The sequence below is a fragment of the Agelaius phoeniceus genome, chromosome 12 (assembly GCF_051311805.1).
Source record: "Agelaius phoeniceus isolate bAgePho1 chromosome 12, bAgePho1.hap1, whole genome shotgun sequence".
Classification (NCBI taxonomy): domain Eukaryota; kingdom Metazoa; phylum Chordata; class Aves; order Passeriformes; family Icteridae; genus Agelaius; species Agelaius phoeniceus.
This window is the reverse complement of record NC_135276.1, coordinates 14,139,452-14,166,817: the sequence shown is the minus strand read 5'-3', so window position 1 is coordinate 14,166,817 and position 27,366 is coordinate 14,139,452. Positions and strand designations below refer to the sequence as shown.

The following is a 27,366-nucleotide window of genomic DNA, read 5'->3' as shown; positions in this document are numbered from 1 at the left end:
GGGATGAACTGGAGGGCTGCCTGCTCTCACTCCTAACTGCATGAGGGCACAAAGGAGCTGTTTCACCTTTTGTTGGGTGTCTCCCCTGCTCCAAAAGCATCACAAGAACACACAGGAGGAATGCTGCATCCCTACAGCACTGTCATCAGGACAGTACACATGGAAAAGCCCTGTCTTACATTTAACTGGCAAGAAGATGTGCTAGTCAGAACTGCTCTGGCTTTGCAATCACCCAGGTTTGCAGCTGTGAAGTGGCATTATTGCACAGCAGTATTTAGTGCTTTCAGACAGATCAAAGCATGTAGCAAAGCAAAAAAGCCCATTACAGCCTTTGCTGAAGCTTTAACTCAAGCCATAGATTTAATTCTCTTTAATGTCTGCCACCAAATCAGTCTCTCACCAAGTCAATACAGAACCAATTTTCACTTGATGCCAGCCTGCCCAAATGAAGCAAAGGCTGACTAGGAGTGACTGGCAAATGCCACTTGTCAAAAGAAGAAAGGCAAAGGGGTCTCATGAAAATCAGAACATTTCTGTATTTGTCTTCCCAATTTCAAAGTGCCAGCAAGTGGGCTTGGTTTATTTTTATTCTCTTTGCAGCTCAATGATTGATAAAAACCAGTAAGGTATTTCTCATAGGAACCCACATTTTGCTCTAGTAAAACACAGGGATTGTGCCCGGCAGTGACTGTGACAAGATGAACAATTTAAAAAAATCATGGACATATTTTGCAACTACAGCTTTTCAGAATCAGGTTATTCCTCACTTCTAGCTGCTAATGAATCTTGAGCACTGATGTCTCTCAAGCACATACCCTAATTACTATACAGACATGGCAGGGGACATTCCTTTCATTTGCTTCCTTTCTTTCTGGACACCACACTGTACTTGGCATTAATATAACAGGCTGTGGAAATGAGGTCCACTGCTTGCATTAGCCATACACAGTTCATCTTAAATACTCCCTTTTTAGCCTTCATTAAAGCAACAGTTTTCAGACAGCTACTGAACAATTGCTACAACTCAGAATTACTGGGTGTAATTCTGAGTTGCAGCTCTCTCTTAATACTATTTCAAACAAGTGAATTGCATGCAACAACTGTTACAATATTTTGCTTTAAAAACAATATAAAACATACAATTCATGATATTTATTGTTCCTTAACAGACTCCATCTCCAGCTGGCAATCCTGTTTCACCTACAGATAAAACTTCTTGTCAAATTTACCTGACCTGCCCCTGAAGATTTCTGGTTTCAGTACTGCAAGCCATCATGAGCAGGACAGGGTAAATTCTGACCTCTTCTTTGTCTTTCTAAATATACTGCTGTGGATGCCACAGTCCAGCCTGCAGAGATGGCAGGAACTAACACCCACAGCTCTGACAGTCCCAGGTCATGCTGAGGTGAATCACCCAGTCCTGCCCCTACCTGAGTCTTACCTCTCAGCAATGGAATGGGCCATGTTCTTCAAACGCTCCTTGTTTGACTGGGGAGTGCTGATCTGGGGAACAACTGGACTGAGCAGCTTGTTCATCAGTTCTAAAACTTTGTCAGGGTTCTGTTGGCATTAAAGTTACACAAATAAAAGGAGCATGATGAAACATGGTGTTTTAATCTCATTGAAAAAGCAGAAAAGTCTCATGCAGTGGTGCCTACTGCAAGCCCAGAGCCACTTCCCTCCCATAATGAGTCAAGATCATATTAGCTACAAGCAACATAATGCTGCTGGGTCACAAGAAAAGGCATTTCCCTCTAGCTCTCCTCTAAAACAGTGGTTATGGTTGTATCCACCTCTATTTCCAAAGGGAACAAGAGTACTCAGTATAAAGACCAACAATTTTAGACTTCAGTTCAACATCTATGAAATTGGAAGAGTACACTCCAGGTAAATAACTGCACTGGACTGAATTAAATCATGTGTGGGGCACTCTCTTCAAAAGAGCACATTGATCAGGACCACAGTGTCCTAAATCAGAATCCCTGGAGTGCAATCCATCTGGATGTGCAAACTAAAACATCTCTTCATGCAGCCTATTCTGTTCTTCCAGCAGCAGAAATAAGCTGCCTGAATAAGGGCAATTCAATCTCCGAGATGAAATTTAACCTCCTAATCACAGGTAGACTGTTTGGAAGGAAAAAAGGTGAACCAAGTATACAAGGCAGCCCACAAGAAATGTACCTTTGCAAGGTCATAGAGTTTTGCAGCTTCCTCAAACAATCCTTTATTTTCTGCTGCAGAAGCCACTTTGTTAATAATGGATTTTGTGTCACTCGTAAACTTGTCTATCACTCCAGGCTAAAGAGGTGAGACAAAAATGAAAAGAGAAAAGAGGAATCAGAAGGTTCAAACTTTCCAGAATATTCTGTCAAGGCAATGAATATTTTACATGTTGGCTTATGATTGGAATAGCCTGTACATTTCCATGGGAATGTGCAAAAATGAGACATTAAAAATAGAATGAGCTCTTGCAAGAGGGACTCTCTCCTAAATGGAGTCAGCACTGAGACATCCTTGGTTTCTAATTCATTCAAAATGACCCAGATAAAATAACTCAGAGTTTGAGCTGTTAATTGCTGATGACACAGAGAAGAAAACACAAAAGACTTCAGCACACAGCATTCCAAGGGCTCCAGGGATGCAGTTTGTTTATGCTGGCATGATAGGTTGCCAATGAAATCTCACACAGATAAATGAAACGGCAACGAGAATTTTAAAACAAATAATAAGCATGTAGAATAAAAGACATGAAAGAGTCAAGAACACCTGGAAATTACTATAGTTGAGGATGCAAAAATGAGACTATATCATCTAGAAGAATTTATCTTAAAGCTAAAATTGTTGGTTTCGCACCAAAGAAAGTGCAAAACAACAAAATATTTGTGACGATTATCAAGTTACCTTGTTCTCTTGTATGCAATCTCACTGCTTTAGAAATGAGAAAATAAAGACATCTAAAAGAAATTCCTGCCAGAAATAACTATTCTCCTATATTTTTGACAGCAGTATGAGCCCTAATCTTAAAATTAAGATGTAAATGATTCTGCAGTCTGCTTTACAAAGAAATCTTCCAAAGCTGTCACAGCCAACAAAAAAACTTCATTGATTATCTAAAATTTTCATCATTTGCATGCACTCTCCTGCTTGCAGGTAAAACCTTAAGGTTTCCTTTATCTTCTGACTGTGTAATCTTACATTTCGCTATTAGGAAACTGCTTTTACACTGGAAGTAAGATCTGTCACATCTAAAAAATGGCTGAACTTTGATCCAGTACTTACTCTCACCTGTATGAAGGTCAGATCAGCTGTGGCTATGCTTGTGGTCTGTTAGCCCTTGCTTCTTTAATTACAAGGATTTTTCAAGAACTGCAATACATTTCTTCTGTGAGGTGAGTGAGGATGTCATAAATCATTTTCACATGCACACCTCAGTTAACAGAACACTCTCACACACCTACTTAAACTAAACTTCATTTCCTGCTGGGAAGACAAAATTCTGATCCCACTAAAGTTATCTGATGCCATTTGCTTCTTCAGTTACACCAGCTGTCTAGAGGAACATAGTTTGCCCTGCAGTTCCTGACCTGCCTTTTGTTAGGGCAGGTCACGGATTATTCTGTAAAAGGATCTCCTACTGGGGGAACTTGAATGTATTCAAACAAAGTAATAATTTAGCTAGTGAAAAACAGAGAGAAGCAAAATAGCCTCATGACTATTTTGGAAATCATACATAGGAAATCATACATAGGTTGTACTTTTAATATAAAATATAAATTGTGAACTCACCTTCCTACTACCATCCTTTTCCAGCTTTCCAAGAATCATGTCAAACTATATCCACATAGATGTAAAGTAAGAAAAAACAGGAAACAAAAATAGAGATCAACTGCACATATTTCATAACATAGTTATTAAGTACAAAGACACAATAATGGAATGAAAAACCATGACCAATATAAAAAGTATTTGTAACTAAATAGCAGGCAAAAATATACAATTAAATGTCTTAAACATAAGGCCATTGCAAGATCTTCTCTCATCTGGGTCTGCATCATGTAGAAAGAGTAAGCAACTCTAAGACTGTCCTGACTAATAAAGATTTTAAAGAAGAAATGAATTTCAGTTTAACTGAGGAAGGCAAACGTGGCCAAACGCACCTCTCTGCTTTCAATTACTATTTCACTAACGCAACGCAAGAACATGTTCTCTCCTTGGCTGTCCTTCTCGTTCCTATAAAACAGAGAGAGGGAGAAAGGTGCTTCTGTTTCTGAGAACTTTCCAGATAAGAATAATGAAACAGTAATAATTAGGAGAATATCTAAAGACATATATTGGCTCCTACCTGAGAAAGTAAAAGTACTGCAGAGCTTCCCTTGGATCTGTTGATTCAAACTTACGGGTGTAAAGCATCAAAAGCCGCACAAAATTTAAACGTCTGACACCAGGAGGGTCACCAGCTTCATGGCTTACTGCAATGTCAGAAACAGCACTGTCAGAGAATCTGATGTCAGGAAAATGCTGATCTTCATCTCAAATTAGTCAGAACCATGATCCAGAGCTCTAATGCAACTGAAACAATTAACTAGTATGAAATTGTTCTGATAAATCTTTGATTAATCACACAGACCTGCAGTTTCTAGAGGGTACTCTGAGAGCTAAGAAAATATCCCTTTACTGTAAAGTAAATAAGACTTACATAGCTGTGCACTCTGCCCAGATGCTTTCAGGAGCAATTTTAACTCAAACAGGACCAAAGCAACATGAACAGCGTGACAGCGCAAGCGCTCTGTCCGGAAAAGAAAAGCAATTGCAGCTTCAAACTGTGCTGTCAAGAACAACACTTGGAAGTAGAGAAACGGTGGCTGGTTCACTGCAAAATGTGATTCACCTGAAAAAAAACACAACACATAGCATTTTCACATAATTTTCATGATTTTGCCATCAGACATGACTGACAGTGGACTCTGCCTGCCACAGTGCATCATTAGTGTTTATTAGGTGCCAGCTGAAATCAATCACAGCACACAAAACTGAATTCCTAACCACACATCAGTGGCTCACCTACAACTCTGCCACTGCAGATTTATCATGAAGGACCACAGCATAAAGACATATTCAGAAAGTGAAACAGAATAAACAGTCACTCAGAAAAGTTCCTTTGCTCTTTTCAGACAACAAACCATCAACTCTGATCAACTGTGATAGATTCTCTAAAGACAACTTTTTGTCTTCTTTTATACTTATGCCAAGTGGTACAAATAATGTTAAAAACCTGGATTTTCCTACTCAGTGACACCAACAGTAGCTTATTATCTTTCTTCTCCACACATTTTATCTCACACAGATTATCTGAGTGTGAGTAGTACTACAAACTAGAAGGCCATGGAGAATCAAACTCAGTATGTTTTGGATAGTTCCAAATTACTTAATTTTGATTGACTGGAAGACAATTACAGGAAAATGTATACTGTGGATGTTCTTAAAACCTTCTGAAATGGAAGGAATTGTGACTTGGGCTCCCAGAAATTTGTTTGAAATACTCATTTAAGGGAAAAATAAACACCCGATGCACACAGTGGAAAAGCTTGGAAATACATGCCTACATTAGGTAGTGACTGCTTTTCTGTTCTGTTTCCAAAGCTGGAAGTTCTGCTAAAGGACTTTTGCATACTTATGGTGAGAGAAAGCAACCCACAATTAATGGATAAAGTAGAAACAGCAGCAGTGTTGCTCACAGATGAATATTAACTCTGGATTGCTGGAAAAACATGGGACTCATTCATCATGTCTTACTGAAATCTGCCACAACTCCAGGGAAGCAGGCTGTCCATGGAGAGAAGATGCCTGTCACTAGTGGAGAGCTGCAGGGTTTTTGTGCAGTCTGGGGTTTGTGTAATAACAACTGGAAAGTGCCCTCAGCAGAAAAGCAGAGCCCCAGGTAAGACATCACTCTGTGGTTTCTCACCATAGTCTTCCAGCAGCTGCTTCTGGAACTGTGATAACGTCAGCCGGTCCTGCGGGGAGCTCGCGCCACCATCATCGAAACACACTTGGTTCAGCTAGAAAGCACATCCAAAAAAGAGAAGCACAGGTATTTCTCCTTGCACAAGCAATGCACTTATAAGATATTCATTCCATCTGAGCCCCTCCTTGGATTTGACCAACTGATTAGAAACTGCATCTAGTCACAACATCAGCTCCATCCACTGCTAGGAAGCAGAGATGTCTAAGGCAGGAGCAGCTGAAATCCATGCAGATATAACTCCAGGGTTCTGTGTCCATCCATGCCAGCAGACTCTGATGCTGGGACTCTGAACACTCTCAAACAGCATTTTTTGCCACAAATACAATAGTGACAAACACATCATTCTACCACCCTTTTTCTGATAAAGAGGAGAAACAGGTACCAACCAGTATCTATCATGCCCTTGCCAAAACTGTAAGGACTTCAGAGACATTGACAGCATTGTGTCTGGTCAATTCACACTGACATTTCAGACATCCGCCCAGGAGAATTCAAAGAATCCTCACTGTAGCAAGCTAATACTGTTTGCAATAACAGGTGACAAAGATCAGTGTCAAATGAAGAACATGACACTTCCAAAGACAACTGTACCCAAACTAACACCTGATAGCACAGAGGAAAACAGAGCAGCCCTGCGATTCAGGTTCCCAGCCCTGCACTATTTTCAAGGTCAGGTCACAGGCACTACCATTGATGCAAAACACCAGATCTAGAAGTAGGAAGGGTAGCAGAGCAGTGGAGAAATATGGTACCATTTAGACCTGCTCTTACAAAAAGAAAAACCAAACACCACAACCCCAACACCAGACTTACTTTTAGCCAAAGATAATCTTCTGTTTTATCAGCAACTTCACTCTGGTTGTCTGTAATGTCACAACGACCAATGATACAATAAACAGCCCTCTTGTAGGGGTCAGTGTTATTCCTCAGAGCTCGTCTGTAGTGAAGACGCAGTTTATTCTCTGTGGCAGGAGACAATCTAAGGAATAGAAAAGATGGAAGGAAAAGACATGAAACCCATTTTTCCTATATGAGGAAACCTGGATACAAATCAATATAAATAGGTTTATATCAACAGCAAAGGCATAATGACAGCAAGCACTGGCCAATATTTCTTGCATTTCCAGTTCATATCTGAAGATGCATACAGGAATTTAAACACATAATTCAAGTTATGGAGGATCACCTTCAAATGCTCACTGCAGGGAAAGAGTCCACATATGACAGTCTCTTTGGGGTACAATAATACTGTGGCAGATGAGCTGTTCTTGTCTGACTCTGCTATTGCATCATTTCAGAAAAAGAGAGCTCACAACATTTTTGTAAGTCTTTGTGTTAGTAACTAACAGTGAGTAGGTCATTGTACCATGAGGTCTTTCAGGAGAGACACTTTCATCATTATAAAACACTGTCATAATGTTCTTCATCATTGTTTTTTTCTTGCAACCTCTTGTTGAGAATTTAATAGAATTTAATCAATAAAGTGTTCTAGACTAAGGCATTGTTTGTCAAATCCGTAGGCACAGCACTTTTTCATAGCTGTAATAAAAACAAAATAAATCTATTATGTTGTATCTCATAAAAGTGTTTATAATGAAAACAGTGACAGTATCTTCAACAAGGTTTCTGCAACAACCTTGATATAATGAGCATTCCTAGATACTCTCTACAAAGCAGGTTGATTTACAGAAGAATACCATGGCATACCATACTTGGTAAATGGCACTTGGATTTTTATCCTTTCAGTTTATTTTGTTAGCTTGGTTAGTTATTTTTTATTGGTCTGTTTGTTGGTTTTCTGAGGTTTTTTTTTAATTCACTGCAAGTGGAAAGATGGGAAAGAAAACCACTGTGGAGTTCAGAGCACACCTAAGGGTGCACTAGCTTAACCACTTTGCAACCACATCAGCAGCACTTTGGCCAATGGCCTCTGTCCAGTGCTGGACAGCAAGAACTGGAAGAGGAGAATAAACACAAGAAAGATGTGAGAGTGAGGCCTCTAACAAACATTGCTTGCTTTTCCTGTGTGGCATTCTCATGAAAACAGGTGTAGTAAAAAGTGTTCCCCAAAGGAAATTCAGCTAAAATAGGCAACAGGGGAAATAAAAAGATACAGGATTTGTGACAGCAGATTAAATCTGATCTATTGTACGCCATATCCCACTTTTATACTGGGCTTATCCTTCTGTAAAAAGTAACATTACACCACACTGTATTATTTTTGAAATGTAAATTTTGACTATTTTCAAACAACTCTTTCTCTGTTGAGATTTCTCAGCTTCAAAGCCACAAATTAAAATATGCAAACTTCCACATGTAATTTAGGTAGGTAATATAAACCTCAGGCAACCATCATCACCAGAAGAGACCTGAGCTTTTTGTATTTCTAGCAAACCACTGATAATTTCACTACTCCACAGCAATTCCCACCCCTCACAAGGATCCTTCCTAGCTCCCAATTACCTTCTGTCTTTACTGTGCATGTACTCCTGGAACCAGGTTTTGAACTCTCCCAGCTGGTGCTGAGCCCGTTTCACCACGTGCATGGCTGCAGTCAGATCTCCACAGCGCATGCAGTAATAAATCAGTGCCCACACAGGATGGCCCTCCACCTCACCATCCTGAAAAGAAAGCAGGACACACTTAATTTTTTCTTAAAAGCAACACATGTGTATGATTTTTCTTTATCAAAGTGCCTCATTTATTATTTCTGCCCTTATACCCACACTCATACTGGTAAAAAATTCTGTTTGTTACAGAAGCCAGAGGTCATGAGGGTTAAGTCCTGGCAAAGCTCTGCACATCTCAGCAGTGAAAGGTGTGATTCTCTTCTGCTTGCCCAGATTTCAGTTCTGAGAATCCCAGAATTAGCATATGATATCCTCCCCACGCAGGAGATTGATCTGGATTAGGCCACTGAGGCATTAAAAACATTTTCACTGAAACACAAAGATATTAAACTAATCACTGATCTCAGCAGGTAAGAGGAGACAGGTAGACATAGCTGTGTGTACTCCAATGTTATAATTTATTATTTCTTCATTTAGCTTTTATATCTAATTTTTCAACCTGGAGTGCCTATCTGATTATTTTGTAGATGCACAGCTATGCACATTTTACTACATGCAGGTAAGAAGGGTTTTATTCAAATTCCTAAATAAAAGGTCCAGGTTCCAATTCAGATGAATTCATTAGACATTTAGTGATGGTTTTTCCATCTTACAATAAATGGAAAAAAAGAGAAAAAGCAAAACAGGGAGATTAAGTTACTGCTTTTTTGAACCATCATAATGCATTTTAATTCTTGCTTGTTGATTTCTAAGATGACGACCAAAAGACATCATAATTTCTAGAATTAGAACCCAAGCTACTGAGCACCCAACCATGCTTTGGGACTAGGTCTGAATTCAAGAGCAATTTTGTCTGCCATCTCCCATTTTCCTAGTGAAAAGTTCTAGAGGAATAAGAGCCTGCTCCCCTAAAAGCAGCTTAACCAATAGAAAAGCCACTGGAGGCTGCCCTGGCTCCCCCTCTGCAGTGGGTGAACAGATGTGTGTTATTTTAGCTCAGAGGCTGACAGTGCTGCCCCTACCTGCAGACCAGGGACTGATGCTGGGAGTTTGATGTTCAGGAAGCTGCGGACCAGCTGGTACGTGCCTGGGACTCCACCCAGCTGAGCCTGGTGCAAGTTTCCAAAGACTGTCACAAAAGTGTAATTTTTGTAACTGAAACAACACAAGCAAAACAAACATGAACAGACTGAGACACACCTGCCACAAAAACATCCACTGCATTTCAGATCTGACAGAACTAACAATTTAATGCAAATTAACTCTATGTTCAAACATTATCATTAAAACAAAATGAGGCACAAATCTTGGTCAGTTTAGGAAGATTCTTGTATTTAGCAGTCTCTGAACACACCAGGTCTGGAGTCTGTGGTGGACTGCTCCAGGTTCAGGAACTATGAAGTTACTCTTACTGTGTTCTTGTAGTACAAAGTTAAGCTCAAATATATTAACTGGCAAAAAGCCTTTCCACCCTAATACTTTAACTCTCAATCCTGTAATGAAAGAACAGTTAAATACCACAGATGTGTTTGTCTCTCCTCCCTGCCCTATGGAAAAATATCAGCCTTAGGGCTATGGATTTACCAGAAGAAAATCCCAGAGAAAACAGGAATTTAAAGAGGCCTAATCTCCACAGTTGGGAGCATTGGGAAAGTACTACATATAACAAACTCCTAACTTCAGCTAGCAGTTAATGGCACTGTGAAAATTTAGCAAGTTGGATATGTGGCAAAGCAGGTTAAGAGTCACTGGTTCATTGCACTCTGCTGAGACTGAGGAACTGGGAACAGAAGAGCCTTCCAATGTATCTGCTCCTCTGTGCGCAGGCAGCAGCTGCCACCACTGCTGGGTGACACTGAGTGCTGATGGGGTGTGACAACCAACTGCCAGGGCCAAGAAGAGGCTGTGCCAGGAGGTGAAGGCATCTCCTCTGTGCCAGGAGGTGAAGGCATCTCTTCCCACAGTGCTGTGTCAGAGCACAGTGCTGTCTGTGCTCCAATGCAACCTCTGTCCCTAACCAATGCCCACATACTACCCTGCAGTTACTGCTTGCATGGGCTGGAAGAGCCTGCTGGCATCACAATGCAGCTACTGGAAAAGAGACCCTGCAACATCCACCCACATGTGCAGTGATGGGCATTTGGCTCTGGGCAGCTTCACACCCTACATCTCCCCAAGAACTCTATCAGTCAAGGAGCTTAGGCCCCATAGTACTTCCAAATACACACAGCAAACCACTTTCTACAGTCTGAAAATCACTGCTACATGTCTCAACTTCAGCTTCTTCACATTTTCCAAAAACTTTTCAGTGAAGAAATGGCATGATCAGAACTTGACTCACTGCACCAGGTTTGTTCCCATGCTGTCCTCAAGGGCTGCTGACAGCAACCAGCAATCAGAAAGGGAACATATAGAACAGAGAATGTTCTTTTGCTGAAGAGAAACAGATCACTTTCCTCAAGTGAAAAACCCCCACATATCACCATACAGATATAGAATATTTATAAGCAACATAGAAAAAAGAATAAAAGTCTTTGCATCTTCTAAACAACCTCCCCATGGCTTCAAGGCCTTTTAAACTGTTAAACTAGAACAGTTTTTTATTCAAGTTGTTGCTCTAAGCCCTGCACAATAAAAAAGACAGGCAAGAGACATGTCTGTGAGCAGCACGAGGTAGCTGACTCTAAGTGCACTACAAAGTCATTGTGGCTTCTTATGAGGGAACTCCATCAATGTGTACTGAGAGCACCCATCTCACCTTTCCTCCAGGTAGTGCAGAGCATGCCTCACGAACTCCATGCGCACCTCCATGTTGGTCCTGACTTTCAGGGCATCGCTGGCAGGAACCAGGGTGACGTCGGTCATTTGTTTCACCATGGCCCACATCTCAGAGATGTTCTGTAAAGAGTCATTCCATGCCCCAGCAATTAGAACAGAGATGAACAAACAACACTGTTCTGAGCTGCATTTAGATTTGAAATGGACATACTGGACACAGTCATGAAGGTAAGCTGCTTCTGTCCCACAGAATTCAAGTTTCACAGGCTTTTTTTGCATAATTCTTGTGCAAGAAGATGGCTATAAATGTTGTACCTGCAATTGTTCCCAAAAATTGACAACTATCTCAAAAATTAGGCTGGGTACTTGGTACTCAGGCTCTTGCTCATTATTTCTAGTTCACACTTCCCACTCAATATATACCACAGCATTATCAGCATTCCTGTAAGCAATGGCTCTGGCTGCTGTTGGAAAGCTGTGCCATCAGCTGTGATAAGAAGCACTAAAAGGACACTGATCACTGATCAGTTATAAATAAAGGTTAAAAACCATCCAGATCTGCTTATTCACAAGGACAAGATCGTATCAGTGTTTACAGGACGAGGGCATCCCTGCTGAAATGGCAAAATACTGAGAACTAACAGCACTGTTCAATTGGGCAAGGGCAGCTCTTTGATCTTGGTGCTTCAAAGCAGCAAGAACACTGAAACTCCCCGTGCTGTCCCTTGCAAAACAAACAGAGCTGTTCAGAGAGAAGATGCACATCTGTAATTCAGATCCAATTGAAGGGTTTGCCCCTCAGCTTCTGAGCAGCTTTTTGCCCTCTCCATTTGCACAGTTTTTTCATAGCTTGACCGTGCTTCAGTATTCTCCTCCAGACATTTCTCCAAGGTTTGTGCATTTGTTTTCTTTTTTAGGGTGGATCAAGGCAACACAATAAAAGGAACAGAAAAAAAGGGCAGCAGGCAGATAATTGATTTAAAGTCAATCCTAGGTGTTTTATCCTTTGCTATGAGAGCCTATTTCAGCTCTAGCAGAGTCTGATTGAAGACCCTTTACCCCCAACTAAATACCTTCAAACGACACTAAGAGACCACACTTTGTAAACCAAACACAACAGAATCTATTTAAAATTAAAAGCAATTTTCCCTCAACAGCTTGTCACTTATGATGGGACATCAGGTTCATTTCCTCCACACTGTGTTAAGAAATGTTCACCATGACCAAATTCATCACAGGTGGGTCCTGCTGTACTGGAGAAAATTCCAGAATTGCCTCTGTGTTTTCTGTGGAGCCATGCAATTTTTTTTGGCAATATCAGTATTTTTCCCCCTGATGTCAGCAGGCTGTTAATCACAGCCTGAAAACAGCTTAAATGCATTTCCTTATGTTAACTTATTGGCAGTACCTTATCATCCAGGCCTGCAGTAGCAGCACAGAGGTCCACCAGGTTAGGCTGCAGATGTCCATTCACTATCTTCTCATTATAAATATAAATCTAAAACGTAATTAAAGTAAGCATGTTTAACAATACATATTATGCTCTGTTCCATCCTCAGCCACAGCAGCAAAATCTAAATCAGGCTTCAAAACCAGTGTTCCCAGCAAGTCCCTCTGCTTCTCTCCCACATCAGCCACTTCCAACCCAATGGTAGAGGAATGGGCTTCAGCATCACCCAAGCTTGCACACCACCTCAAAGCCCCAGGCCTGCCCAAGGCCAGCAGCAGCCCAGCTGCTCAGGGGTTTTGCATGGCAGAGCACTGTGCTGAATGCCCTGTTAGACTAACTGCAGCTAATTGCTGAAGGACAAAGATTCCAAGTGACCTGACAAGTGGATGGCTGTGATATTCCCCTGCACAGCAGCCTCCTACCTGCTGATGTGAAAGAAACAAGATTTTGCTGGTTTGTGGCAGTATTCAGGGAAATCTGAGACAGGGAAATGAACAGAAATCTGACCCTTCAGAGTCTGCCCTTGTATACAAACACCTCCCTGTTTTAACTCTTGATCTTAACTGAGCTTTGTCTACTATTGTTTATTCTACTCTCCATCCAAAGATCTTCCACTATGTCCAAAAGTAACAATTCTCAATATAAGAAAGGCAATGCCATTGTACTTTAACTCCATTTGGCATGCAGCACTACTACAACATGCCCAGGGTGCAGAGTTCAGGACTGCAAACAGAATGCAGCATCAGTGAAATGTGCCTGAGGATGTCGCCATGTTCCTGTGAGACAGTCTGAACTATCCACAAAGAACAACTAACCACTTCACTGTAATTAAAACACGTTTCATGGCTGCTGATAAAGAGCAGCAGCATGGATCTCCAGCTCTCCTGCCTGACCTCCAGGTCTCCCAGCTCCCCACTGAAGCCACAGGAGCCCCACACAGATTGCTGACACTGTAGCAGGCTGACATAAGGACAGCTCAGCCTGTGAGGATGCAGTGACTGCACCAAGTGTTTTGGTGGCCACAAACATCACATTTCCAGGTCACACTGCAGCAGTCTGTGCACAGCCTGTGACCCTGACAAGGGCCCACTGGCCATGATGACTCCACAGCCACCCCAGAGCCAGGACTGCTACAGAGGCTGGGCTTCCCATACCCAAAATCAGCACAGAGAAACACTGATAGCTTCAAAGCACAGACAGTTATGCTTTAAAGAAGACCTTTACTGTGGGTATATTACAGTAGATATGAACTAAATTAACAAGCTACTAAGAGCCACTAAATCAAATGTACACTTTATCAGCACAACCATGAACCTTTTGCTATTAGTTTCTTCCCAGTTACCATAACTGAATGCAGATGTAGGAAAACAGATGCACAAGCTGTCTCTGCCTCAATGCAGACTGAGCCAAAGCACACAATAACAGTAATTGTGTGCAAATTAAGCAACATCGTTTCACATATTCCATTTTGCAAAATCAAGTCCTTTTCTTTCATTTTGTTCTCAACAGTGCTGGTAAACAGATAATCTCAAATAACAACAGTAACAAATTGGTAATGTAAAGGTTTATCAGTTTCCCCTGACAATTTTCCGAGGGCATCTAATGCTACCAGGCATGTTAATTCATAGCTGATGCACTAAAGCCTTTCATAAGCAATGTCATTAAAATAGGATATAATTCAACAAACATCAGGATTAACACTTCAGCATATTTTTTCCTACACACATACATGAGAAAAATTATCTTCCACATATGAAAATAAAGGGAATATAAAGCCTTCATTTGTAAACAATTATGCATTGACACAAATCCTAAAAAATCTGCTTTTGAAAACTTAAAAGAATTTCAGTTTCCTTTACAAGCATAAATGCTTTCTACAGTCATATATGGTGCTTAGGATCTCTTTTTGACAAAAAATATCCTGTAGCAAGCAGGATGAGTATGTGTCTAAAAGCATCGAGATTTATGCATTTGTCAATAGCATTTTATCTCTAGGCAGATATTTTCATGTTTTACCTACCATATTTTCCTTTACACTAAGTGCCAATCTTTATTTTCCCTGTCTCTCTCCACGCAGGACACAGTGTTTAATGAAGTTTTTTCACTTCCACTCACCTGACGAGCATATGCCATCTCCACACTGTCCATGGAGCTGCGACCTGGAGGCCCCACCTCCCCAACATAGCTGGGCTGTTGAATGAGAAGCATACAGGAAGATATGAATTTCAGAATTGCCACAATGCATTTTACCAATACATCTGCTCCTAAAGAACAGCAAAACCATGTTCCTGACAGAACTAAAACCAGGGTTTCGAACCATCTACAGAGAAAAAATGCAGTCTCACTGCAATACCCCATTATCTTCCCGATATAGCTTAAACTTTCTAAAGTGACAGAAATCCTCCTTATTCAGTGCACAAACCAACCATTAGCTCTCTAGAATCAGGACATCAGTGTCTCTTAGTAGCACCTTATAATTTTAATTCTTTGCTTTTGTTTCTTGAAAGGTTGCTTCTTGTCAATGTCTTGCTGTGAGGCATCTACTCTGAACCTCCATCACAGCAAGGATATAGAATTCAACAGACGAGCTCAAATAGATCCAATCTGGCAGATCTGATAGTCCAGTTTTGTCCCAGTACCATGATATAGACACAAAATAGGACTGCAGCATTCAATTGTGTGCTGGAAAGTGCCCCACTGTTGGTCTGCTGCAAGAGGAAGTATGCTGGCAATATCCTGACCTGAAAAAAATAGTCTTTTTACCCACAGAGACTATGCCAAGATTGAGATATTTTGAGCCTAGAGCAGGGAGAGACAGCCAATGGAATCACGGCATACAAAATTTATAGTCTTATAAAACTCATAATACAACATGCCACAATAGTATAATGCTGCATAAAGCAATTTAAAGTATTTACTCAAAGGCACAGGTATGTTCTCAGTACAGCCACCACTGAACATTTATGTTCAATACTCTGGAGAAAAGAATACTCTGAGCAATGCTCTTTGCTCTTTCCTGTTTTGAAAAAGAATGTAATTCTTCATTTCAGCATCAGCATTGCAAGTCTTGAGTTTGAAAAATAAAGTACAATAATTTTAAAGACAGATCCCTTTGAGGTAAACAGTCCTTTAATATCAGCTGCTTCAGAAGTCATGCTGGTCTGAAGATCAAAGCAAGACAAGCTCAGTTCAGAAGCATAATATTTATTATGAAGCCAACTGACATAGTTGGGGCAAGCAAAAAGGAACAGACAAGCTTTCAGCAAAGCAAGGTTTTCAAGCTTGTTACCATGTAACTCAAGGCCATGGAAATTCATCTTAACTGGAATCAGTAATTTTTTCCGAGAAAGGGCAGGTACATCTGCAGAGTTTAAAAATTAAGCTTTTTACCATCCAAGTCAGTTACAACTGGCTGCACATCCTCATTAGCTGTTACAGTGCACCTAAGCAATATGGTCAAACAGCTTTACTGCTTCTCACACTGGCTACCCAGAATGGCAGTGCCTTACAGCGCAGACAGGATCACCTCCAAGGATTGCTTAAGGATGTGCTCTAGTCTTGCCTGTAAGAATTCCCTTAAATGTGACCAACTTGCTGCCTGTACAAACAAAATAAAGCCCAAATGCAATAGAAAAAATCATTGTTTTCACTTCCAGTTTAATCAGCTTTAGAGTTCAGCTTTGCTGACACCTGTCAGACTGCAGCATGGCAGGAGCAATGTTCCTGCCATGACCTGGCTTGTGTGGATTTCAGGAAGAGATCCAGAAATGGACAGCTTTTCTCCAGATGGTGCCATCACTCAGTTTCTTGTTTCAAATGAGGATGAAATACTGGCAGAGTCTTCAAAAGAATCTCGATTTTTTTGGGAACTGTAACCTAACTTCAAAATGAAATAACATAAACAAATGAACTTCCAGACATGTTACTGATCAGTTTTGCACTGAACATTCTCTCAGTTAATTTAATTTTATTTTGGTATTAGTTTAACCTGGAATATCTTCCATCATGTAAGACCTCTCTTACATTCATGAGCATATGTCCTAACAACGACAACTACTAATCACTGTCCCAGTCCAGGACTTTTGATCAGTAAAGTGTTCACCAATTAAAATTTAAAACCAAAAGAAGTTACACAATTGGAATGGCCAAGAAATTGCTCTGCATTGGCTAGGAATTCATACATGAAGATAAGGGCACTGACCTCTATCAAGAAATTATAAGAGCTTTGTGATATCTGTAGCTACAGGTTTCTGCACAGCATACAACAGTTGATTACAGAATTAAAAATACTCAGCAGTGTTTGTCCCTATTATAATGAAATATAAATGAATGAAAGTACCAAGGATGAACCTGGACAATCCTTTAAAATGGCTGAAATTAGTTTATTACTGCATTCATTTTTCACTAATAATGTTATTTAAATAATGTTTAACCTGATTACAAAATCAGGCAGGTGCATTTAAACCTCAGGTGCTATGGAAACGCCTTACAAAAAACTCAAAAAGCAATTTCACTTTTCTTTCTGCAACTGAACCTACACTAAAAATATTCTTCACAGTCCCTCTTAGTGGGTACTGATATTCAGAAGCATCTGCATTTTTCTTTCATTGCCAAATCATCTGACACAAATTCCTTTAAACCCACCTAAAACCCGACAAACTCTTTGTTCTAAAGAACAAAGCAACTGTTAAAGCAGGTTTCCTGGGAAACAGACACGATGGCAGAAATGGTGCTTTGCAGCCTTTCCCCGTGCCGAGCCCGATAAATGCAGAGTTATTTAAAGTAATGCTAAATTATGGACGTTGTCATTAATTACCGATGAGGTTTCATCTCCTAAAGCAAGTGAAGACCAGGACTTAGTGACTTAGGGTCACTTTCAGCCAGTGCCCAAGCAGCAGACACCCAGGGACTGGGGCTTTGTTTTGTGACTCTGTTCTCTTTTCTGCTTTGCAGCACCAAAGAGCACCCATGTGGCTGCCACTCCAGAGGCTGGTGTGTGACTGCCGGGTTCAAACAATTCAGGTAACAATCTGAATTCAAAAGCGCACGCCTGAAACTAAGAAATAACTGCTCTGGGGTTGGGTTTTCCTTTCCTTTCTCCAATTTTAGTTTAACCATTATGCTTTAGGAAACACTTCTTAACTATCTGCTGCAGCTGAGAACTGCCACATGGAAATTAAATTCTTTAAATTCTACTGACTTGGCACGAGGAAAAAAAAAATCAAGAAGTCTGTAATTTGTCCTAATTTTCTTATACTTTCCTTTCCTATGGAAAAAGAGCCATGGAAGTAAGCTTATTTCCTACTTTTTCCCATCTCATGAGTGCATTCTGGCTTCACCTTTGAATTATTAAACTACAAGAAAGCACTAGCTCACTGAACTATCACATGGCTGTGCTAAAGGGAAAGTTCAAAAGGAAAACTAAAGCAGTGAGTCAGCATGGGGAAGGCCACTTACAGGGCTCCCCCTGAATCATAGAACTGGATTGTGCAGGCAATCCTTCCCAAGAAGGGAAGGATTTTCCCCCCTACAAACTAATGGGGGGAAAGTGGGGAAGGATATCCTTTGCTGGCAAGTCAGAACTTACCAAGTTTCAAGCAAAAAAAAGATAATGAAAGATGTGTTCAAAACAGGTCAGGTTCTGAAGTTTAACTGGAGCAGCAAAAAGAAAAGCAGAAAAGTGGGTAATGTGCAAAGGACTGCAGAAGTGTAAGTGCACACACACGAATCTTGCTGTATCTCTAGTCTGATACTGGTTAAATGGCTTCTGCTGTTTTTCCCAACCACCTTTGCTTTTCCTGCCCTGAATTTTCCAAAACATTATTCAGAACTGTAATATTTATTCTGAATATTATCCATGTCTCAAAGCTGCAGCTTAGCTGCACTGCCACGACATTTTTGTCTTTTAAATTCACTTAGCCAATCGATGCTGCTTTTCAAAGGAGTCCTCCTTCATTTGCACTCAGCCAAGCATTCACCAAACCCCGTGCATGTAAAGATGCATTATTCATCACCCTCATATGCATATGCACATTCCTCAGCAGAAGTCTGGGCAGACATTTTGTCAGCACTCCAAATGGCTTGGCCAGTAGATGCAGTGAGTATCTAGGGAGGAGACCAAGCTGGAGAAACCCCATCAAAATACACTGTGGTGGAGTAGAAAGCATCTTGCAGTGCTTGGGAGTTAAGGGGTATGAAGATGTGCCACAGAGGGGCAGAACAGAAATCAAGAGGTGCCAGTGTTTCTGTATCACTGCAGGAGTGTGCTGCTTGGCAGCAGGAGTGGAAGAGCTTGCGGCAAAGGTGGAAGAAAGAAAAACCTGGAATAAGGAAAAACTTGGAAAAGGATCAAGAAAACGCGTTGGCACCTCATGGCACAACAGTCAGGACAAATACCTTCAGACCATAGGTGTTTGATACCTTGAAGACAAAAGTCAGGCTTTCATCCCTTTCCAGCCCCACAAGAAGCACCTTTTTATCAGCTCTGGTTTTCCCTGACAAGAAGGCGGCCAGGCTGAAGGACAAGGGGGAAACAGAAAACCTTAATGGCAAGTCCTGCACTAGGTTCTTTGAATTGTGAGGTTTGCTTGTTAATTGGTCTTATTTCCATGAATAATGTGTTGGTATTTCACTCTGCCCAAATTAGCTTGCCCAAAGCTTGAGAATCGGCTCGCAGGCAGACCGGCCCCCTGCTGCGTTTGGATCTGTGCCTTTTCAGCTGATTCTCCATCTCCAGAGGATATCAATTAAAGCTCTACTATATTCTACAGGCTGTGTCTGTTTGTGTCACATACACACAAAAAACTTATTTGACTGGAACAAGGCTTTAGAAGAACAACCTGCTGTGGGGAGGTTAGATAACAGGCTTTTAACACAGTAGATGCACTTCAAACCTCTCAGACCTTTGACTTCTTGAGGCTAAGATAGAATATATCAAGGATTTTAAATGCTCTTGAAATGACATACTGCTACTATGAAAACTTTGAAACAGAGTGGAGTATTACTGAGTGATAGTGTACACTGAGTCTTTAAACACATTCACCAGAAACATTAGGAGCTGAGTTTCCTCCCCTCCTCCTTCACACCAATTTGATGCTTGGCATCTCAAGTGCCACGGACTGGGGATAGCATCCATTTGGCAATGAAACACCAGAATAAGGGTCTTACCTGCTCAGAGTGGGTTATTAAATTACTTTTGCTAGCAGTTAACATCCACATTCCAAAAGGAAAATCCCATACCAGTAACTAGCACACAAATCAAATACGTTAGAAGCTATCAGTGTAACTGCCAAGTCCTCAGATTCACATCCTAAAATAATGGGATAGCTGTTCCTAGTTTAAAATTAATTCAGTCTGCATTATTTAGCATTTCTAATATTGGAAAGCTGGACAACCTTTGAGAAGTCCCAGTAAAGTATCAGTAAAGTATTTTCTGGGGAAGACAGCCTCTATAAAAAGAGGTATGCTAACTGGGATTAACCTATATTTAAAAGAACAGTAATCAGAATGGGACATTTCATTAACAATTTTAATTATTTCCAAATCCCTATACAGGTCATATCGCATTAGCATCAAGGGCTTTTTTTATTTCAGTATACTTGCAGGTCATCCCAATGAACAAGAATTCATTTCCATGGGTGGAGAACATGGCTATAAAAAATGTGTCTCTTTTTCAGCCTGAAAGCACAGCAACTTGAATCCCCCCACTCCCTATCCCCTCTCCTCTCAAGGTGAGCATTTTCATGAGCACAGTGCAGCAGCAGTGATGTAACTTTGTGCTCCAGGGACCACAGCTGCTGTCTGATGCTTTCAGCTCAGAGGAGCTGGGTTCCCAACACCCTGCAGGTAACTCTGCTTTGCTCTACTCATTTAACTGAAACATTTTATTTAAGAGAATAAACTGTGAAGTTGAAATTGTAACAGAAGATAAGGAATGTTTTAAGATGATAGTCAATATCTCTTTTGTTAAACACGGGGTCAGTCTTGCCCAAAGGATTTGGCCACTGCTGGATTAACCTGAACACTAGAGGTCTGAGGAGCACAAAATTCTAATCTGGATAACACAGCAAGATAAAAAGGAAAGCTTTTTTTTGTTGCTGTTGTTGTTTATTCATTTGGTTTTGCCAAGAAACCTGAGAGACTTTATCAGCCTCCTAAGAAAAGCCATAAATCCAGGCTAGCACACAGTGTTATTACTTCCCCACAGTGATAAGGGGAAGAGACATTCTAAGACCCATGTGTAAGCACAACTGCACCTGAGAAACTCTCTGGTGTCACATCACAAGGGTTTCCTGAAGCCCCCAGTGTGTTTTCTGTCCCCTGGGTATATTGACCTAGAATGAGTTTGTGACTAAATTTCCAGCCAGCACATATGTTGCTCAAAATACAGCTTCAGCAATAGCAGCTCCATTGCCTGTACCCATCAGCCAATAAATAGAAACCATCACAAAGGTTTGATATTCTGCTAGACAATGCATTCTGCTAGTCAGAGCCATTCTAGAATTAAATAGGGATATTTCTCATTTTCACAGAGTTGTAGCTGCAGAATATTTCAGAGGTGGTTTCAGCAGTGCTGGAATGCCAGCTGTGTACAGTGCTGTGCGTGAGTGTGCACAGCATTTAGAAAGACAGAGTTACCTCATTCTCCTGGGTGAAATCAAGAGCATCTTCCCCTGATGCAAGCAGAGAATGAAGAATCCTTTGTTTCACCTGTTCCCATTCAACCAGCATTGATTCTCGGTGATACTCCTCAGCCATGGCAAAAGTCTGTTGGTGAAGAAGAACAAGAGCTAAGGAACATATAGAAACACCCTCCAGCCTACCTCTGCTATGAATAGACAAGCCCAAAAATGAAACAGAAAATAGCAACTACATCGATCAACCAGGTCAGCCCTCAAGAGCTAATGGTGTGCTGCATGTTATTTTAACAGTCTTCCTGTTCAGGTACAATGGGATTCAGAAAGTAGGTGTACGTGGAATTAAGACAACTCTCACATACCCCCAGCTGGTAAAAGAGGGAAACTGTGTCTCTTCCATGGCATGGCAGCACAGGAATCTGAGCAGGAGGAAAATCAGAAGGCTTCCTTTTTTAACTCAGCAGCATACACGCAATATCCAGGTTCATCACTGATCTGTGTGGCTTGTTGAGACTTAACTTCACTAGTGACCACTAGCTTTTCACCTCCCTGCAGGCTACAAAGGTCTGACTTGCTGCATGCTTAACAAAGATGTGTGTTTATTGCTCATAGTCATTTTCAGGTCTTTAGCAGTGTGTTTTTCTTTTAAACGGGAAATAGGATAAAATAAAAATCAAAATATTAAGAGAAAATAAACCAGTGTCAAAGAATCAGGAAGTCTCTTTCATCAGGAACATAACTTGGGAAAGCATACAGGAAAATCAAATCCCAAGAAAAAATAACCTTTACCTTTAAAATGGCCGATGTGCTACATTGTCTTCAGATCCAACTGGGGAACATATGGGGGGAAACAGCTTTTCCCTCAGTAAGGGAAATATTCCCTTATTTTGGCAATAGCATTAGGATAAAGAAGATGCTTCACCACCTTTTCTGTTATTGTTGGGGTGAGACTAACAGCCTCAGGTATACCACCACAGGAAATAAGAGACTCTCCACTAATTCTAAATAGAGAATAAGCTATATTGTGTCTTCTACTTCTTTCCTGTTCACATAGCTCCATGCTGCAATGTGCTTAACTAAATGTCTTGGTTGGCTAAGTTTTTCATTTCATTGCAGTTCACTGTAAGAATATTGTCAATTAATGAGCAAAACATTCCTCAGAAGAAAGAATTGATAAGAGACAATGACATTTGGCAAACATTTAATTACAGTGCAAGCATGCAACTAGAGCTTAAGATTTGTGTTTCTTTGTTGCATCATAAAATTCACTTTATACTTTCATGGCAGGATATAGGTTTTACCCGTACCTTCACTATAATCACAGGGTTTTAAATATGCTTCAATACTTACAGATAATTCTATGTAATTGAAATCATTTAATGATGCTTATGTACTATTTCTTATCATTTGAAAGAAACACAGGCTCAGTTCTAAACCTGATGCCTCCAGGATACATGGAGGGAAACAATCATAACATGAGCACTAGGAAGTATGGAATGACATTTCCAAGAAGGAGTTACAAGACAAACAACAGGAAGCATTTTTCCATGCTGCATAATTCAATTGTGAAAATCACTGTCCCAGAACATGACAGATACAAAAGCACAAATAGATTCAGAAACAGGATTAGATGAATTTCTTATCAGTAAACAAGTTGCTGCTCAGATGATCTTCAAAACAACTATTTGTTCAGAGGTGAAGATACAGGAGATGAAGGGGGAAGGGTAACTCTGTCTTTTTCTTACAGGTTAAGTACTGATCCCTTTCAAGGGAAGAAAACTGGACTCTGCAAACCTCTCCTGTTTCTGTTTTCCAGCAAAAACCATGGTGCTTTCTTCCAACTTACCCTCCTCCTAGACTCTTCAATGGCAGACAGCAATGCATTATCTTTTTCATTCTTCAGGAATCCCTGAAGGGAAAAAGGAGAAACAGAGCTTCAGCCAAAAAAATCAGCCTTGCACTAACAGATACATATTGTAGTACTCAGCTCTTTCAGCTCTGAGAAGTGCTCAGAGCTCTCTCTGCAGTCCAGTCCCAAGAAGTTTAAAGGTCACTTTACTTCACCAAAGGTACAGTAAGATGCCCATCCAGAGCAATGTGAAAATAAAAATGCATAAATCCCCCCTTTTAATATGCATTAAATCTAAGTGAAATGTCCTGCTTCTATTCTCTTTTATCTCTGTGTCCCAGCATCTGCCTCCTCTTGCTCTCCATTTGAGGGAGCTAGGATGAAAGCTGGTAGGAGCGATAAGCCAAGATAAGATTGTTGGACTTGAGTATGCTGAAAAAAAATAAAACAGGCTTTGACTTGGCAGCTTCAGGCAGAAGTGGAGCTCTTGGAGGACAGATACAACTGTGAAAAAGAGCCTTAAAAATAGTCAGTTGTGGAAGGATGGAAATAACTAAACAGTTGGAAAGCATACAGAAAAAGTTTACCACACAACTTCTCTCCATGAATACAGCTGGAGTGGGTAAAAAAGGAAGAATTGTATTTTTATTTCTCAATATATGAGTAAATCTAAAAGAGGCCAGGTGTGTGCGAACAAACTGATTTAGATGAGCTGTTAGCTCCTAATCCCAAAGGTTACTTTTATGACCTATACTAGGAAATATAAAATGAGGTTTTAACTTTAAACAAGTAGCTGTGGGGTAAAATGCAATAGCACACAGAGACAACAATAGGATATGTTTATCACATTTTAACATGCATATCTTTATTTTGAATTTTCACTGTTACATCATCAATTAAATAAATCAAGCTGATTTGTATGCCCAGACTTCAACTTAATCATTATTCAGGTCATAAAAAAGAAGAAGAAGCTTTTGTATCCCTCTGAAGTAATCAGCTATAAATTATCAACTCCATTAAGTGCTAATATCTTAAAAGCCTGTATACTGATTCCACAGCTCTAAAACCAAAAGCTGCTAACAAACCCAGAGAGAGGGAACTCAGTGGACCATGCTTTATGTTTTTATAAAGAGAAAACACAGTTGGAGCAGTGTCCAACTGAATTTGTCAGGAATCGGGACAATTTTGTGCCTTTTAGTCTCCCCATCTTCCTGCAAAGAATTCCTGCAGTGACACACAGAGATTTGGGCTTTTGGAAAAAACATATTAATGGTAGGTCTTAGAAACTGCCCTGCAGAGTAATATATACAACCACAAGTATCACAGAGTGATACTTAGCTCTGGGAGGTGAGGAGCAATTGAAATCTCCCCATTCTGAAGCAATCTGGCAGGACACTGTCGCATAGGTGTGCTGCTTGCTTCCAGCTCCCCAGCACCAGCATGTGAAATAAAGGGCATTGCACCCTCTCCTTCTGAAATATGTAGAACAAGCATTTGAGGTACATGGGACAGGCTGTGACCCCCTTCAGCTGGAAATAAGAAGGTGACCCCTTTCTGTACACCAGAGAGAGAACAAGCTGCCATCCTCCAAGGGACGTGCGGTGCAGTTCCCCAGAAACAGCCCTGAATTACACACGGGAAGGAGCGGTCACCCCGAGCCAGCCCATTCTTCATTTCACCAGCAGACAGGTCCTGCTTTATTTTTAGACAATGCCCACAGAGAAATCACAGTTACAACCTGAAAAAAAGGAAGCTAAATCCAGATCCTTGCACACGTCTGGGGACCAGCTATTACAGCAGCTGTCACTGAGACAAGGGCTGCCGCAGTCACCGAACTGGGCCAGGACCCAGCCTCAGCTCTGTGCAGGAGAGGGGTGGAGACGTGCCTTGCAAGGCTTGTCCCTGCCTGCATGGGTAGAAGGACTTTGGGAGGACAACGAGTTTTCTGGGTTCCTTTTTTTTTTTTATTTCCCTACCTTCAACCTAAAATGGAGAAAAATTACCTGGAATTAAAACAAGCAATGCTTCTACACCTTCAGAGCACACACCAATACATGAACAGAAGAGACAGACCTGTTTCTGATGGTAGAGATCTGATGCTGCAGAGAACAGTGTGTTAGCTGTGTTTTAACAACACTGCTAATTTTACAGGCAAAACCAGCCCGTTGTCTTCAAGATGCATACCTACAGTTACCTGGATGTGATGGAGGGTGTGAGCTTGCAGAGGTCCTGGATGCCTGGCACCCTGCTTGCTCTGTGAGCACTGGACTCCTGAAAATCCCAAGAGATACAAGTCCTACCTTTCCTGCCCTTGGTCTTCCCTTCTTTCCTTTCAGGGATGTGTGCACTAGCAGGTACCTGCCTAGAAATGTACACAGCAAGGATGGTAATCAACAGAGTAACTTAAGATGTGCTTGAGCTTCCCTTGATGTCAGTAAATCCAGGCTGAGTATCTTAATGAAACCACCCAGCTCCCAGAGGTTCTACAAGGTCCATTTAAGGGATCACATTACACCGAATGCCAATTAGAGGATGATAATTGTCTTTTTCAATCTCAAAAACTACTTCTTTAGCAAAATAAAATCCTCACATATTCCAAATAACATCTGTAATGCCTCATTAAGGAGAAATACATTTTAAAAAGGCAAATACATTTTAAAAAGGCAAATACATTTTAAAAAGGCTGCCCTATGTCTTGTGCTAAACATTATGACTCTAGCATGACAATTTCAGCTTCAGTTAATTACAGGCTAATTGTTAAACCTCAGAAGAGGGAGTTTCAGTAACTGATGCTGGAGCTCCTATTACTGCTTGTGAGAGCTGCTTCTACTTAGTTAGGCCAAATAAGAGCTCCTAGGGGTGCCACTCCAGGCTTTGGTGGCCAGAATTTCACTCGTTAAGAAAGTGAGGTGCGTTTGGCTGGCTGCAGGATTCCCTGGATTCATTGCATTGCCACCTAGTGGCGCACTACACTGTGATCACCAAACACGATTCCACGGATATACATAAATGTACACAAATGCACCTCCTCTGCATGAAAAAGCAGAGCCCCGGAACAAGGATAGGCAGAGAGATGGCAGAGATGCACTTTACCTCAGAGAATTGCTGTCCTCAGAAATCCCAGGTCACTCTAAGGGATCACGTATCTCTTAAGAAGGCTGGGCTGTGAACAGTGCTGGTTGTGCTCACCAGTTACATGTGCCCTAAAAGCTTTCTGCAGTCCCAGAGGCCAGGTTTGACTTTGCCACGAACGCTGGCAGACTGTAAGAGGATACGGAGGTGCAGCGTTCAGCACGCACGGGGAGTGCACGGCCCACAAAGCAGAAGCTGCCTTCTCAGGGGAGGTGCTGCTGATTGTACAACGAGTAACAGACATTGCTTCATATTCAGCATCCAAAGAGAAAAAAAAGCGGGAGGAGAACAGAGATTATTGTTGGGAGACAAAAGGCTATTTCACAGAGGCAGATGGCAAAGATAGGAACAGCCAACACCAGCACTGCTGTAATCTCAGAGGTGAAAACCTCACCTTGAAGCTCCCCCTGCACAGGCTCTGCCAGTGCAGGGATCCCAGTGTAGCCTGGATTTTGCTTGAAAATGAAAATCTTACTTCCCTGAGGCAGGTTTATGCAAAAAGCTCACAGAGCCTTAATGTCACATCACTCTGCCCTCCTTTAGTGAGTAGCTTTTGATTTTCCTCTCTTTTACTGTCTGACTCCCACACATCCTTCCTGCATCTAGTTTGGAAGGGAAGCAGCAGAACTCTTCTCCATCACAGTTCTTTGCAGCACTCACTGCTGACTATTTCCCACACACCATTTGTACAATATCCGATGCGATGGTGTTTGCAAAACAGGGATGCAGGCACAGAAACACACCCACTCTCACACCTTCGGGTTCCCGCTTCTCGCTCAGTCCCGCTTACACTTACACGTCTACTGACTCTCAGCATCTTCCCTAAGCACATTCCAGATCCTCCTGGATCTCCTACACCTTGAATTTCAGCCTGATCTCACAGTCTGCCCTTTTTGCTGAAATCCAGCCTCACCCTGCCTCCCTCG

At 41.1% G+C, this 27,366-nt stretch overlaps 1 protein-coding gene across 4 annotated transcripts in view; it reads right to left on the bottom strand.

The window, feature by feature from the left end:
- Nucleotides 1-27,366, bottom strand: part of NUP93 (nucleoporin 93) — a 76,423-nt gene that overhangs the window by 6,730 nt on the left and 42,327 nt on the right. For all 4 annotated transcript variants that reach the window (XM_077184972.1, XM_054640713.2, XM_077184971.1 and 1 more), the window contains 15 exons: nt 23,306-23,368; nt 21,461-21,589; nt 14,939-15,013; nt 12,782-12,871; nt 11,354-11,493; nt 9,618-9,750; nt 8,489-8,646; nt 6,839-7,004; nt 5,966-6,059; nt 4,697-4,888; nt 4,343-4,469; nt 4,158-4,230; nt 3,787-3,831; nt 2,182-2,298; nt 1,442-1,560 (listed from right to left, as the gene is read on the bottom strand). In XM_077184972.1, coding sequence (XP_077041087.1) covers nt 1,442-1,560; nt 2,182-2,298; nt 3,787-3,831; nt 4,158-4,230; nt 4,343-4,469; nt 4,697-4,888; nt 5,966-6,059; nt 6,839-7,004; nt 8,489-8,646; nt 9,618-9,750; nt 11,354-11,493; nt 12,782-12,871; nt 14,939-15,013; nt 21,461-21,589; nt 23,306-23,368 — 1,721 coding nt within the window. The remainder of the gene's footprint in view (nt 1-1,441; nt 1,561-2,181; nt 2,299-3,786; nt 3,832-4,157; nt 4,231-4,342; nt 4,470-4,696; nt 4,889-5,965; nt 6,060-6,838; nt 7,005-8,488; nt 8,647-9,617; nt 9,751-11,353; nt 11,494-12,781; nt 12,872-14,938; nt 15,014-21,460; nt 21,590-23,305; nt 23,369-27,366) is intronic.